The sequence below is a fragment of the Rissa tridactyla genome, chromosome 7, assembly GCF_028500815.1.
Source record: "Rissa tridactyla isolate bRisTri1 chromosome 7, bRisTri1.patW.cur.20221130, whole genome shotgun sequence".
NCBI lineage: Eukaryota > Metazoa > Chordata > Aves > Charadriiformes > Laridae > Rissa > Rissa tridactyla.
Window position 1 is genome coordinate 16,613,528 of NC_071472.1, and position 19,413 is coordinate 16,632,940.

Sequence of the window (19,413 nt, forward strand, 5' to 3'; positions counted from 1 at the left end):
CGCGGCCCCGCCCGCCCGTCCGCTCCGGGGCTCGGCGCCGGGGACGGTGAGCGGGTGGCGGCGGAGCGGTGCCCGGGCAGAGCCGGGTCGTTGCCGCCTCCTACGGCACGGCACGGCACGGCACGGCACAGCGCGGCCCCGCGGGCGGCAGGTAAGGAGGCGGGAGGGGCGGGGGGCAGGACGGCTGCCCACCGGTCGGTAACGGCCGGGGTCTGTCCCCGCGGTGGAGGGACCGTTGGCCGCAGGTTGAGCGCCTGGGAGAGAGGGATCGGTTCCTCAGGCAGCCCCTTGGTGCCTCAAGGTGGCCTCTGCCTGCTGGAGCCTCGCAGCAAACCCACCTACCCCTCATCCGCCCTCTCAGCTGCTTTAAAAAGAGGGTTTTTTCGTATTTTTCTGGACCGTTTCGGGTCACCTTCCACAGCGGGGCGCCCTGAGGAGCACGGGGAGCGGAGCCCCCGCCAGAAGTCAGTGTAATGCGCTGGAGGTGTCATAAATAGCAGAGAAAGCTGCGGGGGCTTTGCCAGCGACCCGCGGGCGGAGAATCCTCTCTCCAGGCGTGGACTTTGTCGGGAAGGGGCCGCCAAGGCTGAGGTGATACCATATATAATCTCCCTAACATAGCCATTTTGTGCTAAAATGCCTTTATGGTGGAGTTTTTTCACTTAAAATCGCCCTCAGTAAGCTCAGTATTAATTATTCAGCTGACACAGAGGGCAGCCAACATTATTTTCCTTTCTGTCCCACAGTGAAGTGACAGAGCATCTTTGTCCATTGCAGGTGATTTTAACCAGCGCTGATGTGCCCAGGAGCATGTGTGTGCATGTTCAGTATCTTTCCAGGCATCTCCTCTGTCCTTTTCAACAGAAGAGATGCTTGAAAGTGTGTATCTCAATTTTTGTCCTGTTATTTTTGCCTTAGGGGGGATGGCTAATGTGAGAAGAGAGTGAGAAAAAAATTCTAGAGAGAGACATAAGTAAAGTGGGAGAATCATTGAGTCAGTTTTCGCTGTCTCTTTTGTTAAATGGATTTATTTACTTTCCCAAAAACATGTTCTAAGGTTTTATACTTTAAATCAGAGAAAATTGTAAGATAACATCTTTATTCTGAAGTTCAGTGTGTTTCAAAGGAAGCTGTATACGCTCCTTTTAAGTGCAGGGAAGCGGAGGCATGGAGAAGTTAAAGGTGTGTCCAGACTCATTCAGCAAAGGGTGACAAGACAGGAATGGACTTCTGCATGGTGTCTTTGGCCGGTGAGGCAACCGTTAGACAAAGTTGCCTTCCGGGTGGGTTGATGTTTGCAGAATACTTTAATATTTTAAAGCACAGTATTGCTTTCTGGACGCAAAACGTGAAGCACTGTGGGTGACACTGCAAGAGTATTTTTTTTTCCTTTTTAATTATTATCCACAATCTGGAGACTCCACAGATCCCTATTAACTGTTTCTGGCTGCCCTACATATCGTAGGCAGGCCGGCCGTATCAGAGCGATCATTAATTAATCCCAGGGAGAAGCACTCATCTGTGCTAGTGAACTAGATCTTCGTATTGCAACCTGCCTGCCATCCTGCCTGAGCCGCAGGCCACCAAGGAAAATCCAGTGGGCCTCTCTCCTCATATGACTTGCTTGATTTCAGTGTTCTTTCCGGAGAGCACTATCAAATGATTTTTCTTCCCTGTCAGGATAAATTGCTTGGGTTTTGGAATTTCTCAGTAGCCATAGAAATGCCACAAATAAGGGGCTGAACAGATCAAGGTTCTATGAGTGATGGGTGAGGGGAGAAAGGGGAAAGGCATAAAGACTGGAGAATAAGGAACTGCGAGAAAAGGGGACATCCATGCCTTGACATTCAATGGAGGGTAGCTCCTTCTTGTACAAAATCTATCCACAAAGAACAGAGCGGAGATAACCAATGCTCAGAGATGTTTTCAGCAAGGCTTCTATTCACTGTTGTGTAGGTTGCCTTTGAACCAAGGATTCAAAGTGTACCTTTGTGTGAATCGATTTTCCTCCAGTGGTTGAAATTCAAAATTATTTAAGCTGAAAATAAGAAAATCTTATTAACTGAAATCAATTTTAATCTTCTCCTACGCTTGTACTTTCTTATTTGCAAAGGAATGTTCATTTTATTTTATTGGTAGCATTAAAACATGTTGGTCTGTCACTACGTGCAGCCATAGTGGTGAATTCAGTAAGCAGAAGGCTCTTCTTACATATTTATGCTATTCTATAAACTTAATGTTCAGACTCTTAATTTTTATGTGTTAGGAATTGTGTCTGATTAGACAGTTGTTTTATTTATTTATTTATTTCAGCACATGTCAGCCTACATTTGAATGAAAATAAATTGCATTTAAAGCCTCAGAGTCTTCATTTTTATTTTTTTAAGTTAAGAACGGTCTGATTTTTTTTTCCCTTGGCATTTCTACCACTTAAAACATTAACCATTCAAAAATGAAAATGCCACATTTAGGAAAAAGAATTAATCAGTAGTTTTTTTACCAGTTGTCAGCTCCTTCAGATTTGTGAGATTAGCTCATGTCATTCTTCAGCATCTACTTTTTTATTTATAGATCGAAGAGGAAAAACTAGATTTCCTGTTTTTACAGCTCCCAGATTGTGTCTTGGCTTTGAATGAACTTGTTCACTTTGTTGAGATGAATAGGAAACTGCGTTTTCAGAAAAGGCTACTTTTGTCAAAAGCTGATTTTGTGCTTTGCCAGCCTATGGCTCAGCTATTCAGCTGGTGACATCTGCCAGTCCAGTACACTGCCATGCTTTAAAAATCCTGGCAGCGGTACATACTGCCTTAATAATTCCTTATAGCCTGCTGTCATTCAGGGGGTCTGCGCCCTCCCATAGCTCGTAATCCATGTTGGCAAGGGGGAAGGTCTCAGAGTTGTTAAATACCAACCTGATGTGAGAAAACAGATGGCTCCAAACAGGAGAGAAACCACCGCAGGATCCAAAGCCTGGGAGAGGTATCCCCAGGGCCAGCAGTCTCACAAGGAAGTGAGAGCTGCGGAGATTTAATGAAAAGCATCTTAGTGCCAGAAATAAAACTTTAAGGTCAAAGATGATTTCTGACAGAGGGTTTCTGCTAGTTAGCCTTCAGAAAAAATCAGGCTTGCACTCTAGCAGCCTCTGCTTTCCCAGAACCTCACTCTTATGGATGCTCCAGGTTCATATCTTTCTTGTCCTGGGATACCAAATTGCACAAAGTATAACAACAATAATTTCTTCCACCTTCCCCCCCCACCTATTACAAGAAATGCCTGGATTGAGCAAAAACCAAATGAAAACTGGTGTGAGGTTTTTGTTTCCTTACCTCTCTGGACCTTTCTGTGGGATTATGCAGAAGGCCTCTTTGGAAATCCCTGCTACTTTCACCTCCTGTCTGTGCCTTCTCTCCTGTGGCTGTTTTTCCTTTTGTCATCTTCACCAGGAGGCAAGAACCTTTCTGTTTCGTGGCTTCTAGTTTCCATGTCAGAATGCCTCCTGCTCAGCCCCAGCTGATGGTCGGGCTCTCTGGTTGATTCATCTCTTTAGGGACTTCCCCTCTGGAAAGGTACTTTACTTTCAATGGTATCTCAGGGAATTTCAGTCTAATTAGAAGATAATCAGGATTTTACAACCTTTCATCATTATCCCTAGGAATTTCATTCCAGTTATTAAAAAAATTACAGGAGATACCAAAGACAGACACCCTACTCAAAGCAGAGTTTGTAGTGGCACAAGATGTAGAATATCAGCATCAAACAGTTTCAAACCGGTACGTAGCCAGATTTTCTAAAAAAATCACACACCCCACTAATACCGTACTAATGATACTGGAGCATTGACTTGTCTGCAATTGAAAGTGCTGCATTTTTAATACTCTGGCACCATGGATCTGTATCTGCACTTGTATCCAATCGAGAGTCCCCTGAGCAAACTAATTCCTGCTGCTGGAGATACTGTCTAAATATCTTAGATTATATTTACTGTGCAATGCATTAAGGAATCCTGAATCACTCCCAGGGGAATCTTCCAGTTCTCTGTCTGTGCAGTCTGGCTCTTCAGCGACTCCTGGGCTATAGCTGGGTGTAACTCAGAGAAAGCTCTGATCTGAAGCCCCCAAATATCTTGCCCAAATAAGAACTGCATGATGTAGTTTGGTGTTGGTATTTTTCAGATAATCCTTTCTAGGCTGGATTTACAGCTGACTGTTTTCCATTGGGCTGCGTGGCTGCAACTTCTTGCTCTCTAAGTGCAGGTATTTCTGTGTGGTCTCTCCTCATTTTGTCTGCGTAAAGCACTTGGGTACTTGATCTTGCCAGCAGAGAGCAGGGTGGGAAAGGAGAGGAGACCGAGATGGTCAGGGATCTTCTGAGTAGGAAGGGAAGGAAAAAAAACCTGAGGTGCTTACACAAGTCCTAGTTTTTAGTTACCGTAAAAGTCAGGCAAGATTCTAGCATGCATTAAAACATCCCGGTGAGAGCACTACATGATTTCCTAAAGAAAAGAAACAGAGGTCTTGCAATCCTTCACTGAAATAGCCACCCACCAGCCAGGTCTCTGGCTAGCAAGGACTGTGTTGTCTTGAGTTAGTACAAGTGCTTCACACCCACCACTGGTGCTTTGTGGCTCAGACACTGTGTCTTCAGACACAGCAACTCCCAGTGTTTCTTACTTGCGTATGTGTGTGGGTATACACTGTGTAGAAGGTGTTTTCTCTGCACTCTGTAAAGGGAGGTGAGGGGCTCAAAACTCTGTTTTCATGTACTACATGCTTGCTCCATTGTTACTTTTTTCTAGGCATCTGCTTGGATGCTTAGGGGAAGCACAACACCGATTTGATGCGTGGAGCAAGCTCCTAGTGCATCTTTCAATCCTGTTTAATATAAAGGCTTCAAACAGAGGATGGATCAGGTATTATACCAATAAAAACAGATGCTACACCTGGTCCCAGCCTAAGGGCACTGCCGTGGAAGAGGGTTGCTGGGCTCAAGTTGGTGTGACCCACTTGGTTCAGCTAGTCATGTGGTGCTTTGTAATCCAGCAGTGACCTGGGGGATGGGGTAGGAATTGCAATGGGCACCTGCGCTTTCAAGGTGCAGGATGGCCTGCTTTGGCAAATGCAGAAGTGAGGGGTAGAGCAGGGGAACAGAGAGAGTATGTCTCCACTTTATTGTGGAGATTTTTTTCCTACAAGATTTGGGGACCTTTCTTGAGCTTATTCAAGATTCATATCTAAACCACTTGGTTTGCTTTGAAGATTTCAAACCAACCTCCATTTCCAAGTCATTCTCCTTTTAAAGCCTTGGTTCTCTTTAAAGGCTAATGTGCATGTGCCATTCATTGACATTTTTAGCGTAGTATAATAAACATAAAGCAACAGATCTCGTCCCTGTGGAGGCAGTGGGAAGCTTTGAGTCCTTTGTCTCAATTTCTCTTTCTTCTAGCAGCCTGGACAAAGAAGTGGGGAGACAAGGGAGAGACAGCACTTCAGGCTTTTGCTCTAAAAAAATCTAGACTAGTACAATTTGGGGATTTTCAAAAAGTTGGTATGCAAGAAAATTGATTAGGCATTTCATTTAATACAAAATAAAAATGTGCAGCCATTCTTGTATGCTGTTTGCCAGCCTTCGGTAATACTGATCTACACAGCAGTTGTTATTCTGTGACATTTGGAAAAGTTATGGAACAGCAGAGGAAAATAAAAATAACTGATTCATAAAACAGATACTTTGTAAAATGTCCTTGACTTTTAAAAAAATCCTTTGAAAATGTCATCCAGAAATAATTTAGTGATACTTTGCAATGCCTCTCTCCACTACTTTTTTTTGTTGTTTTGGTTCTATCCATAGAATACTGTCAGCAAGCGTTTGGGTGTCTCAAGGAAGGATGGCAGGGAGAGCAACACGCCTGAGCCACCCAGCATGGCATCGGAGCCAGTGAGCCCTTAATCCACACCCAAGCAAGTCTAGTCTTGCTGCAGCTTCAGTGGTGGTCAGCCAATGCTGGCCGACACAGGTCAGGGTCATGATGCCAGGGGGATTGGTCCAGAAGGTGCTTAGCAGTGTGGGGCAGCTCTGGCACTAATGCCACCTGCCGACAGGCAGGAATCATGTGTCAGTCATAAATCGGAAGGACTGGGCAAACTTGGGTCTGTCAGTGCTTGCCCGCAGAGATTCTGTCGCTTGTCCACTCTTCCCTTCACTTTTAGCTTGAGCTTTTAGCACCCTCTGCTCCTGAGGGGAAGGCATGGCACGGCGGGGCTCCATTAGCAAACACCCATAAAGTTTTTGGTGGCATGAGTTGTCTTACTGTGTTATGCCCCCTGCTCTGGTGCTCAGTGCTGTCTTCTGCTTTCAGCAGTCCAGCCTGAGGTCTGCTGCTGCTCAGAAGCACACCAAGAGCATGGTCATTTTTCTTGTCTCTCTCTCTCTCTCTCAGAAATGAAAGCGTTCTGAAGCTTGTGGATTAAGCAGGGAGGGAAAGACAGATGTGATCCATGAGCTTGGCTGTTTGCTGTCTCCTACCTTGCTGGGCTGGCATAGGCTGACAGTTCTCTCTGTGCCTCTTGCTATTGTTATACAGACACTTCATGCAGCCTCGAAATGGGCCACTGCCATGAGGGGTAGTTTTTCTCCCCTTCCTTAGACATTCTTTCCTCTAACGGTAGCTGCATGGTCAACCTGATGAGGGAATTTGTCTGGCTGAAAACAAAAATTTATTTTCTTTTAAAATGCAAAAGGGTTATTTTCAGTGAGATAAATCCCCCTGTCAAGCTCACCACAAGCTGCACAGACGCTAGTACTGATAGGGAGGGGCTGTTCTTGCCTCACCTTCCAACATGTCATTCATCACAGCCTTGAGTATTTGCTAGATAGAGGTAACTGTGTAATCTAATTTGAGCTATTTCACCGTGAAATGGAGACAGATGCTGTCCTCTGTTTCAGCAGGGTATGGTGAGAATGCACGTGTGAAAGATTACGTGGAGTCATTTAGGTATTTAAAACAGGTCCTACGTTGTTGAGGGAGCCCTACTGTTTGTCCCTCTCCCAGCATAAGGTCTGAATTAAATGTGCTTTTTTTATATAGGTCTTGCCACATGTTTTTGTACGGTCTGGGGCTGTGTGTCCTGCATTAGACCGGTGCGTTTTGTCATAACATGATTGACTGATGACAGACAGATCAGTCCTGAACAGCTGGATGTATCTGATACCATTTACTTTTCATGTGTACAATCTGCCAGCAGATACCCCCTTTAAAAATACTATGGATTGGAAATAAACCTTTGGGTAACATACATCCTCAGAAACACACACATGCACATGCACAAAATCAGAGGTGGAGTTGGGTGGAGAAGGGATTAGGGGTGGGGAGACTATGGAGTAAAAGGAGCAGGCAAAGGAGGATCCGTGGCTGGGGAGCTCTCTTTCAAGGTAGGTCTCTGGGGTAAGTTTCCCCTTATCTCTTCCCCATCCTGGGTAACTCACAGTGCTTCTAAAGCACAGAGTTTATTTTGTTTCTGCAGATAACCCCTGCATGATGTGAGTGAAGACGCAGTGCCAGTTCTTCTTATGTGTTGTACATTTTATGTGTCTATAAAAATAAAAATTGATGCTCCTCACTGCTTACCGCCTACATTTTTTCCTCTTATGTCTGCTCTGAGCAGTCATAAAAAGGCTACTTGTGCTGTAGCAGGGATTTAAGATCAAGGATTTTATTAGCTTACGGGAAGGCTCTTCCTTCCTGTCTGCATTCAAACTGGATAATTTCTCTTCTGTTAACAGCAGGATCAAGCCCTGAAAAACCAATGGAAAAAACTTCCTTTGACCTAAATGGTGCAAGGCCAAGCTTTTAGGCTCCTGTTTTGTGTGTCAAAGACTAATACTGCCATGGGAAGCATAAGCAGCAGTATCTTCCCTGCATAGTAAGAGAAGACTGTGCTTCTAAAAATTTCCCTACACAGTGTTTTTGCAGAGCCGCCTCCCCAGGGTTCTCCATCTGTTTTCACATGGAGATTAATAACAAATTGTTTGGCTAATAAACTGCTTCATGCTGTGTCTGAAATTTGACCATTTCTTTTCCCTCCCTCCCATGGACGGTTATTAGATTTCTGTCTGCCCCTGTGCTCCCACGTGGGAGACATCACTAAGTACGAGATGCATGGCAGTTGTCATGCTGCAGCTCCACAGCAAGGCTTTTAAGGGGTGAAGATCTCGGTGTATGGCTGAAAGAGTTGGTGGACAGCTTTGTAGTGCTGAGGGCTGACCTTGTTCTTACAGGACATAAAGAAAAGGAAGAGAGAAAAAAAAAGCTTTGTGTATTCTACTGTGATTTCTGCAAGAGCCCATTTTTTGTTTGCAACTATGGAGAAAATATTCCCAGGAAAAATGGGACTGGGGCATGGACCTGTTTGATTTCCCAGCATCACTGCGAGATGTGGGGCTGATGGTGGTGTTTCCAAGCGCTGTGTTCAGAAGGTCTGGACCAGATGGCAGAGGGTACCCCAGCTGCTCCATTGGTGAAAAGATGAGAAAAGAATAAACAGCTACTGTGAAAACAGACTTGAGATCAGGAAAGATCTTTGTGATCTTTCAGTCTGACTGCTCGCTAATACAAGACCACATTAACACCTCTTCTGGTCAAGCACTGGTGACGAAACTGCTGCCAAGATACCCACTCCAGATTTGGAAGTTTCCAGTGGTGGGACAACTATCCACAGCCCTCCACGATGTATACCAAGTGCCACCTACCCACTTTGTTAAAACACCTACCTAACGTCTGCCTTGTATTTCTCTCAGCTTTTTATCTTATTGCATCCTTCCCTGCTGGATCAGAGGGATCTTCTTCACCATGTTTTTGTTTTTGATGTAGACAGACTGACATCAGATTTTACCTCCTTGTGCCTTAAACAGAATAATCTGGGTTCCTTCACTTCCTTAACCCAAAGGCTCTGACCCAGCTACAGCAACCACACTTTAGGGGCTTGCCTCCCATTGCCCAGTCCCTCCCCTCTTCTCAGCTCAGGAGCAAGGGAACAAGAAACTGAGCTGACACCACTTGATAACCCTGTTGTTGAGATGTTTCTTTCTAGTCCTGGTGGTAACTCACAGCGGCAATAGCTGCTGTAGCAGGGGTGGGAACGTCAGACGTAGCAAAATAATTTAGGTGTCATAAGCATCTTCTGGTCATTAATCAGCATCCTGCCTGCCCGGTGAGCACAAGAACTGGACACAGGTTTCCAGGAGCAATCCAGTCTGTGCCAGATTCAAAAGTAACATCACCTTGTTCCTCCTCACATAGTCGAAGTTGACATAGTCCTTTAGGCTTTGGCATCACACTGAGAACTGACATTGGTTTATCATCTACTGTGAGTTTAGCCGAGGTCACAGCTGGATAAACTTCTAAGAAAAAGAAAAAGCCCAACCACAAATCTTTGCCTGTAGTTTTGGGTTATTTGTAAATATTACTGGCAAGTCGTCCCCTTTTCAAGGCAGTAGGGACTGAGCATGGAACTACAGCCAGGAACTTTGGGAATCTAATCCCAAGTCAACTCCCATGTCTCCAGACTTTTACTAGTTCATCCCAGCAGTGATGCTTTTGACTTCTCTGTGACTCCAGGCCTACTTTCTTTTCACTGCCTCTGGGAGGGGAATCTCACTGTTGTCTCAGGGGCCTATTGGGTTCAATCAGGTGATTTTAGAATTTCATAGAGGCAAAACATGAAGTTTTATTGTTAATCCTCAGAGAAAAATGTTAGAGCCTATTGTACCTCCTGGATGAATTTACCACAAAGCATGCGTTTATTCCATAGCATAAACATTCAATTTCCCCATAAAGGCATTTTTAAAAAACACTGAACGAAAGCTTGTGAGAATTCCAGTGGACGTGAAGAGATCTGAGAGTCTTGCCAATGTTAACATGTTAATAGCCAAAGCTTGCTATCTTTGAAGTCAGTGGATGGTTTGCTTTGGAGTTAAAAGGGGGAAGTAGAAAGCAAAGCATTAGATTTTACAGTGAAGTTTCTTGCATATCCCATTCATCTTTCATATTATGGTACGTGGAAAACTGCCACATCTGCATGCTGCTTCCAAACAGTGTAAAGACCACATTCCTCAGGCAGACGAGGTACAAGAACTTTATTGAGGAATTGCTTCTTATTAGCACATTTATGGTTTTTTTGGGGGGAGGTGGAGGTGATGAGATGTTTCTCCCAGAGACCCAAGGGGGGCAAAATTCCCTTCTTTTTGCTCTAGTCTCTGTTGGGCTCAGACGTCGGGCTGGGAGGAGAATGCACAGGCAGTGATCTCAGACAACCCGTACACTGAACCACGCTTACTTGGTACACCAGGCTAGGGCATTCGTCATCGCTGCCCCTCTTCGTCCTTGCTTCCCTTGATCACAGTGGAATAATTAAACCGAGTTACTTCTAGGTAGTTCTGAAGTGCAACACTTGACACTGCAGTGAGGAGACAGTACTTGCAGTAAATTTAGTATTTTATAGAGCTGTTTTCCAGTATGTCTGCAAATTTAGGCATATATTTTTGCATGGCAGGTGTAAGCTCAGATGGCAATCTAAACAGTCTGTTCCCAACCATGCTGCAGAGCTACCTGAGATACTCCCTGCCCAGTGATTTAGAAGTAGTGTGACTTCTGGGGTGTGATGAATCTTGATTTTTTTAATTCCATTTTATGTGTCTTCTGATCACCAGGGAAGATTTATTTTCTATAATGCAAAAAATCATATGAATTGTTGAGTTCTTTAAAACCACATAGAGCCTACTGGCCAGAGTCCTAGGTGCTAAAGTGATACAATTTAAAGGGGGTGTATGTGTGTGTGACTGTACAAGGCATAAATCATTGATCTGAAGTTCTGCAACAAATTTCAAAACAAACCAGCAAAATCTTGTATCTGTGGGAAGACCGGGACCATACTGCCAAATCTAAAAATGCTCAACTTTTTTCTAGCATCTGTTCAAGTAAAACAAATTCCCAGCATTGTGTAGGGTATAAATGATGATAACTGTGTTTCTTAGTTTCCTGTTAAAGAGATGACTCAGATAGTAGGTAGAAGCTTAACTATTGGTAATGTGCATTCTTTTAAATATAAATGTTCATGTAAATGTTCAACAGAGCTCTTCAGAGTTGTTAAAACATTATTCAGTGTATGCAGATTTGTACCGAAATACTTCATGAATACTTGGCACACTGAGTTTCTTAAATGTTATGAAATCAGAGAACCATTAATCCTGTGTCTTCCATGTTCATGGAGCAGGATTTGTCTGCCTCAATGCATTTTTAATTATATGTTTTTTACTTAGGCAGCTTTCCCATAGATAACGGTGTCACTTGATATTGCTGTTAATTTTGCTTAAATGAGGAGTAAAAAACAGCTCTTATTTTTGTTACAAAGATTTGTGAAGATGTGGGTTGTTTTCCCTGCACAATTAGTCGTTTCAAATTCCCTCCTCAGTGAAGTCATCTTAATAGTAGTTTTGCTTTAAATCCACTGTGTATGCTATATTTTTAAGGTCTGACAGCACTACATAATGCTAACTTGGTAAGGTTTGAAACATCAGTCATTTTGACATAATTTGATTACTTTTTGTAATGTCCTTGCAATGAGCAGTAAATCAGAAGACACCCAAAACGAGAAAGGCTGGCATAAATACAGCTGTTGTAATGCAGGACGAGCGCAGTGCTCCTGCTGCAGTTGTCTCTAATCTAGGCCAGTCCCTTAAATCAGTCAACTTTTTCGTCTATGGTTTCATTTCTTCATTCTCATGTGTGTGGACCAAAACTATTGTCTTCTGTTTGCTTCCAGCATTGTGGAGGAATGTTAAAATCACCCAGTAAGCTGTACTTGTTTAATCTCTTCTTAGAAATGTGTCATGGTTTAACACCAGCTGGCAGCTAGGACCACACAGCCACTCAGGCAGTTCTCCTCCTTTCCCTCAGAAGGGTAGGGAGAAGAGGGAGAAAAGGAGGGGAAAGGGAAAAAGACCTCGTGGGCTGAAATAAAGACAATTTAATAGAACAGTAACAGAAAAGGAAAATAACAATAATAATGACAGAAGTCACTCTCACCACCAGGTGAATTGGTGAAATTGGCAACTTCTCGAGCAGTGATTGCGAATTCCCACCCCCTGGCCAACCCCCATACCCAGCGTGACACCTATGGTACGCAATATTCCACTGGCCATTCCATTGTTCTGTCTATGCTCCTTCTCAGCTTCTGTGGGAAGCTGAAAAAAAGTCCTTGAATGGTATAAACATCGCCTAGCAACAACTAAAACAATATGCATTGTTGACATTCCTTTCATACCAAATCTGAAACACAGCAATCACTAGAAAGAAAATTAACTCTATCCCAACTGAAACCAGGACAAAATGTTAATATTCTTTAATTTTCCAATAGCTTTGGTTTGTTATATTTACAATTGGAACCTGAGAATCAGGATTAGGTGATATTACAAAGTATGTATCCATGTAATAAAACTGATGTTCAAGACAGTAATAAGGATCTTCAGATAACATTTAAACTAGTTGGAAGTAACCCTTTATAGGAAATTTCTGGTAATTTTTTCTGCTTGGTAAGAAAAAGACACTTTCTCAGCCTTCTCTCTTGTTTTAGGCTGGGAATGGAGTGTGTAGTTTGGATGTCAGCAGTGGGACACCTTGCTAAAACAGAGCATCCATGGGACTGTTGTCTAATCAATGACTTCTAAGTGCAGGAGCTGTTAGATTGGAAACAAGTGCTACAAGATGCCAAGTGAGGTGCTTGAGAGCAGCAGTGGGATGGAGGAGACCATGCAGAAAGAGAGCAAGTCTGGAAGCCAAAGCCCTCACCGTGGCTCCATGAGAAAGGCTGTGGCAACCACTGTCACCTTTGATGGGGAAGCCACTATGGACCGGAGGAAAAAGAAGAAGAAAGAGTCCCGTCCCGAGTCAATAATAGTGTATCGGTCAGAGAATGAGAATAAAGTGGAAGAAGAACAGGCAGATGAAGAAGGAGGGGAGAGGAGATCTGAAGAAGGCTCCAAGTTCCTGGGTCAGTCTATGGCAGAAGGTATGTATTCCTGATAACACCCACTTTCCATAAACTTTTTTTGATGCCAGCATGTACTGAGGTCAAATGGAAGTGATTGTGGGACCAACCCTCTCCAAGGCTGCAGGCATGGAAAACACTCTGAAAGAAAAAACAGTACAAGCTGATTTGGGCATTCTCCTGCAGGTCTCTGCAGAGGTTGGCTGTTGCCACACTCTTAGTTTTAAATGATCTAGAAGAATGCTGAGCCTGCTTTAAGCCAGTGATGCTACGATCAAGTTCCCATCCATGCCTAAACCAACTGCCTGTTAAGTGAAAGAATAGAAGCAGATGGATTTAGTGCCTTTACCTGTGATAGGGGGTTTTACTCATTATCTAGGATTTGCTGTTGCCTTCTGTTTGCATATTCTCAGGACAGCTTCCTCTTTAAGAGCGATTATTTGGTAAGGTCATTGTGGGGCATCTTGGAGCCACTTTCACTTCTGATGTCTGTCCTGGATACCCTTGCAGGGAGAAGTGTGGGAAGCAGTTCCTATGGCTAATCCTCTTGTGAGTCAGCAGTGCAGGCCGAGAGGGGCTTAAATGTGAATGCATGCTCCTGGTCCATCAGCTGCACCAGATTCCCCCATGATCCCAACCCCAATCCTGATGGCTTATCTGCTGCCTTCCTATTTTTGTGGACCACTTCAAACTGCTCAGCCTCCTTATAAGAGCCTCTGAAGACCTCCTTCCAAACTAGTAAGAATTAAGACCAGGAGGAAGTATATTTTAGCCCCACAGAAGAGTTTACGTCCAGTATCTCTGCAGGGACTATACTAAACCAATGTCACTTGGAAACTAAGGCAGTCTGTTTGTGACTTTAACACCTATCACAACACTTTCCTGTTTGGTGCCTTTGTTGATCCCTTAAAATGCGAATATACTTATATGAGAGTTTGTAAGAATTTTCTAAACTTTGTTAATTGATTTGCATTGAGATACAGTGCAAATGCAAAGGGAAATTTGTAAGAATTTTCTAAACTTTGATGATTAAATTGCATTGAGATACAATGCAAATGTAAAGTGAAGTATTAGGTGTTCGAGTATAACTCAAAGTGTGGATGTGCTTATTCCAGAACAAGAGTCTTAGTCATATTTATCTAATTCACCCCAAGTGTCCACACTGCTCAGGAATAAATCTATGAGCGTACCAGAGAAAATAGGCATAGCATTTTTTATTCAATTACTCTGTCTCATCTCTTTCTCATAGACTCCTGCAGCACTTTCCCTTCACATATTGTCCCCAGTGCAGATGCTGGAGTCTTCTCCCTTGTGATTTCTGCCATCTGGGAATTCCTGTCTTCTCCCTCATTAGCTCTTCTTCCGTGATAATCTTCTTTTTACTGCATTGCTTCTTGTGTTCAATCTTTTTTTAACTTATCTGTAACTCTATATGCACTATCTAATTGTCTTTGGGGTCTTTGGGGATTTACACAAAATACTCCATACAGAAAATAAATCCAATGTAGATGAGTTTATCTGTGTTTGTAGGTGTCTGGAACATGCCTTTAGACAGCCGATACGTCACTTTGACTGGAACAATCACCAGGGGAAAGAAGAAGGGTCAGATGGTGGACATCCATGTCACACTAACGGACAAAGAGCTGCAGGAACTGGCAAAGTCAAAGGAACCTCCTAAAGAGGACGCACCTGAGAAGAAGAAGAAATGTGATGTCGGACTGGACAGAGGACCCCACATCGTCCTCTGGACCATCGTCTGCCTCCCCATCATTTTTGTAGTGTCCTTTGTGGTTTCATTCTACTATGGAACCATTACATGGTACAACATCTTTTTGGTGTACAATGAAGAGAGGACCTTCTGGCATAAAATCACCTTTTGTCCGTTTTTGATCATCTTCTACCCAATTATAATTATGGTTGTGTCTTTTTCCCTAGGCCTGTACTCAGCTGTAGCCCAGGTAGCATGGTCCTTTGGGTACTGGTGGCATGCTGTCAGGGATATGGAGAAGGGCTTCTGTGGCTGGCTCTGCAGCAAGCTGGGTTTGGAAGACTGTTCTCCGTACAGCATTGTTGAGCTGCTAGATTCTGACAATATCTCAGGTAGTCTCTCTGGCAAGAGCTCTGCGCAGGGGGTTGAGACCTCGGCACTCTGAGCTTTTGTCCTGGATGACTATTTTGGTCATATGTGAGTGGTTTTCACCTAGAAAATAACACACTGATGATTTTTATATATATATATATATATATTTAAACGCAAACTTAATGAATAAAATATTGGGCTGGGAGTGCTCTTTAAATGTCACAGAATGCAAGTGTGCTAGCTTCATGTGGTCTAGGTGGGGAGGTGCATGGCTCTCCAAGGATTTGTCATCTGTTTTAGCTAATCACAACTTCTGAGAATGGCGAGAAAATCCAGGTCTGTGGGGCATGGACTGTTCGTGAGGTGGCAGAGAGAAATGCTGAAAAGTCCTTTTGTGTAAAGTTAGACTTTACTTTTAGGAAATGGGACATAACAGTGACCTGTCGGCTCAGTGAGCAGAAGTCTCTAGTTGGGGGATGACCTTCAGGAGCCAGGAAATCATTCAGAGGTGAAGGCTAAATTGCAAAATGTGACGTTCCTGCAGTTTTCCTAGAAAGGGTCCTTTTCCAGTCCTTCCGCCAAGTGCAGCAAACCTTCTGGGTAGGCTACCTACTTAGACACTGCCAGATTTTGAAAAATGGACCACTACAATAGCTGTGCCCAGCCTTTCACTGTGAGAGGACAAAGGCACATGAGCTCTACGCTGACCTGAAATGCGTCCATCACATGCTGGAAGAGTAGGGCTTGCTCTGTAATGCGGTGCATGGGCACCTGATGGGCCTGTCACCAACCACCCTCAGCAGAGTGTAGCTGCAAAATTGGTGCTAGGACACAGCTCCATTTGATCTCTTGATAGGTGCACTGCTAGGAAGGAATGGGCTACAGGAGTTGTATGCAGTGTGCAGTGCAAACAGTTGCATGATAGGGAAGAAACATCTGCTCTGAGGAAAGGTTCAGTTTGCGTGTCACTGCAATGCAGATGTGGACCAGCGGCACCTGTATTTGGAAAAGCGGAAAAGTGGAGTGGATGGTGCTTGGGATAAGAAGGTCTCAGTGAAATGGCCTTTCTCTTTTTCAGGTTGCTCTTATGGAAGAGCTGCTGGCCCTTCCTTTTCAGAATGGGGCCCCGTGTCTGTTAGTGCCAGTGCAAACTGTGTTAGCGCCTCAGCTCTGGAAATCTGCATCCCACACATGCTTCCTGGTTAATTATATGGAAGAGCAATGGATTATACATCCTCCTCCCCTCATGTCTCATTTTCATAATCGGTTTCCCTCCTTTTGGGACTTTGCGTGGCATCTTAGTGGGCTCCCAAACCAGGCTGAGGTGGCCATCATAGGCTGGAGAAATTTGAATTGTCTCTTTAAAAAAATGACTAGGAGGAATGTTCTTTTTCTGGATTGACTGTTGGGGTTTTGGCTTAAGGAGGAAACAAGGAAAATAAGAGAGAGGTATAATGGACTCTAATGGGGACTGAGTTACGTGTCTGAAACATAATTAATTTTCTGAGTGCTCTAGTTCAGCTGGTGCTGCTAGGAAGTCTGGCTCAGCCCCAACCCAGAGGAGCCCACCATTTGCATGCGTGTAGGTAGATAATTCATAGTGTGCAGTCAGTCAGGCTGCACAGTCACTCATGTCTGTGTAGGTGTTTCACTTCCCCAGTCTCCCTACCAGAGGGGGAGCTGCTCTAGCTTTAGGATGGTGAAGAGAAGCATTCAGAAGCTGAATTTCACAGGAACTAATGCTTCATGTTGCATTTAAAGGATGAGGTCACAACTACGCCAACTGTCTGTCCTGGTTAGAACATCTGGGAACCGGTGATGTATAAACAAGTCCATCTGATGCTCCAGGCTTGACACAAAATAAAGTCCCAGCTGCATTCTTGGTCCGTCCCCTTCTGGGAGGTCCAGCCAAAGCAGCCTCTTAGTGCTGGCTTGAGGATTAACAGCGTGAATAGTGTACAAGCCAAATATCAAGAACAGGCTTGGCCCCACACTTCACTGACAAAGCAGAGGTGCTCCCTAGGCGCAGGTACAGCGAGGCTGTGTTTGCTGCTTCCTGATGCACAACTTTCAGCTTTTACTGGCTAAGTCTTTAAAAGCAATGACCAACTTCCAGAAAAAAAAAAAAAAAAAGAAAAAAGACATAGAATAGACCCCAACCTGTGAGACAATGGCAGGTAATTCAGTGGGGTTCAAAGAGGCTGACGTATGCCTGGGACCGTTTCAAGCAGTGAAATGCTGTTTCGATCAGGGAGCTCTGAATTAATAGAGAAGCTGAGGATAAGTCATGCCAGTGCTGGCAGTCTGTAGTGACCCACTCTGCTTAATACTCCTCCACATAGAAATCGCGGGCTCCCACATGGCTGGAGGGTGAGAAGAAATGATGTTTAACAAGCATTAATGGGAAGGAAGGCCCGCTGGCAAGTGTTCTCACGCTTTGCCTAGGGGGACACTGCTGGCGTGAAAGGAGTGGATTGTGTATCTTGGCCCCAACATGCGGCAGACAAGTGGGTTTGAGGGAAGGATGGCTGGCAAGTGTGCATTGCTGCAGAGGGAGAAAACCCAATTCAGCTGTCACTGCCAAGCAGCAGCTGTTCAAGGCTAGACGAAAGGCTGGGGTCAGCAGCACAAAGAGCCTTCAGCTTACAGAGGGCTTGAATGATAAATACTAGCTCATTACAGAATACAGCCATGTGAAATGTCTGCTGAGCTGCAAGAATGGCTTTCAGGATTGCAAGCAGCCTGCCAGAGTGGAGACAAAACCAAACCTGTGCCTCTTACTGCTATGTAAACACAAAGGAGCGTCAGAGAAGTCGTATTCCCCTCCCTCTGCCATGGCAGCTATGCTTCTGGGTTTGGAGGCCACCTTTTTGGGATAATACTGGAACAATCCATCATGTGTGTTTTCTACTACTTTACACTTAACCAAGCTTGCCTCTGCTCCTGCTGAAGTCAGGGTGTTCTGAAATTGATTTTGGTGGGGGCTAGTTTAAGCTTGGGGTTAGTTCTGGTGCTATTTGTAAAAGTTTTATTCAAATTTTTCTCGAAACAACTCTGGATAGCTTTCTCTCTTGCCTGTTATCCCCCAGAGTGGTTTGCCTGCTGCCTAATATATAATCATAATCACTTGTTGTAATAGAAAAAAGCACAAGTTTTTGTCTTGTTCTACCCTTGCTTTCAGAAACTCACATGTAATTTCTGCTTATGTGCCACTGTCAAACTGCAGGGAGTTCCAGTTGTTCTGATTGTTGAGTGTGTTTCTGGCTGCTCTAGTCTGGATGTTTTTTTAAAGTAAAGATAATGTGTGTTTGCTGATTGTTATTTTTAATTGCATTCCCTTTTCCCATCCTTGCTGGCCTGGGTGGAGAATAAAGATGTACGTGGCTTTAGGAGAGTGCTGCTTTCATGCTTCTGCTTGACTTTGTGGTAAAAACAGTACTGTGGGATGGATACAGTCATTCTATGCTGATAATTGATTCCAGGTCATTGTCTTCGAAGACCCACTTTAAAGTGTGTCTGAAATGGGTCTTGGTTTTACCTCTTGTTAACCTGTGCTTATCCGAACTGTCGTAACTCTGGGCTCTTCTTTGCTTTTACTTCATAGCGCACAAATGAACATTTTTTATTTAATTTCACTCATTGGGTATCTGTTTGGCTTCAGCCCCAAGGATCTGTAGGGAGGGACAGGCTTCTGTGCCAAAATAGGAAGTACATTTACATTTAAACTGCAAATATGATCTGTGTGTCTGTGACTTGGAGCTCCCATTTACAGCTGTGCTGGTAAGCTTTCTTACAACCCCTAAGTACTCCAGACATGTTGCTGTTATGGTAAGTCAAAGGAGAATCCATCAATGCAGTCCTTTGAGGTGTCTAAATATTAAATGACACCTTCCGTGCTCTCCTACACAGTCTTACTACAGTCCTGCCCTCCTGCTAGCCGAGGGCAAACACTTGTTGGACATTTTCTTTCTTCTAATGAGGAGATGTGGATCTTTGGAAAACCCAAGGAAATTCCTGGCTGAGGGATGACACAGCTTCAGTGTAACAAATCTTCGAGCCAAAAGGCTCACTGTGGGTGATTTCCTCAAACTGTCAGTGCCATGTCCAGAGCGACAGCTGGAAATACCAGGAAGGTGTTCTTGATGTGATGTCTGCTGCAAACATTGCCAAGGGAATAGGATTCCCTGTGTGGCAGATGTATGTTGGGGACTTCCTACCTCCAGTGAAAAACTTGGTGAAAGACACTCGGCTTCCTGGTGTGGCAGGGCAGAATGGAGGTAGTGGGCCCAGAAA

At 44.2% G+C, this 19,413-nt stretch overlaps 1 protein-coding gene across 5 annotated transcripts; it reads left to right on the forward strand.

Annotated features, from left to right (window-relative positions):
* Positions 1–10: 10 nt before the first annotated feature.
* TMEM169 (transmembrane protein 169) lies at positions 11–18,499 on the forward strand. 5 transcript variants are annotated; one of them, XM_054209958.1, is made up of 4 exons: positions 11–151; positions 8,275–8,725; positions 12,627–13,061; positions 14,571–18,499. In XM_054209958.1, exons 3-4 carry the CDS (start codon positions 12,758–12,760, stop codon positions 15,191–15,193), a joined length of 927 nt encoding a protein of 308 aa, XP_054065933.1. In that variant the 5' UTR covers positions 11–151; positions 8,275–8,725; positions 12,627–12,757; the 3' UTR covers positions 15,194–18,499. The 5 variants fall into 5 exon arrangements, with proteins under 5 accessions (XP_054065933.1, XP_054065930.1, XP_054065932.1 ...); XM_054209957.1 differs by having other exon boundaries at positions 39–151; positions 778–8,725; XM_054209955.1 differs by lacking the exon at positions 8,275–8,725 and having other exon boundaries at positions 12–151.
* Positions 18,500–19,413: the final 914 nt, after the last annotated feature.

Coding starts and splice junctions, on each gene's coding strand:
- TMEM169 (XM_054209958.1), top strand. CDS start 12,758: ATGCCAAGTGAGGTGCTTGAGAGCAGCAGTGGGATGGAGGAGACCATG. Junction 13,062..14,570: donor GGGTCAGTCTATGGCAGAAG/GTATGTATTCCT, acceptor CTGTGTTTGTAG/GTGTCTGGAACATGCCTTTA.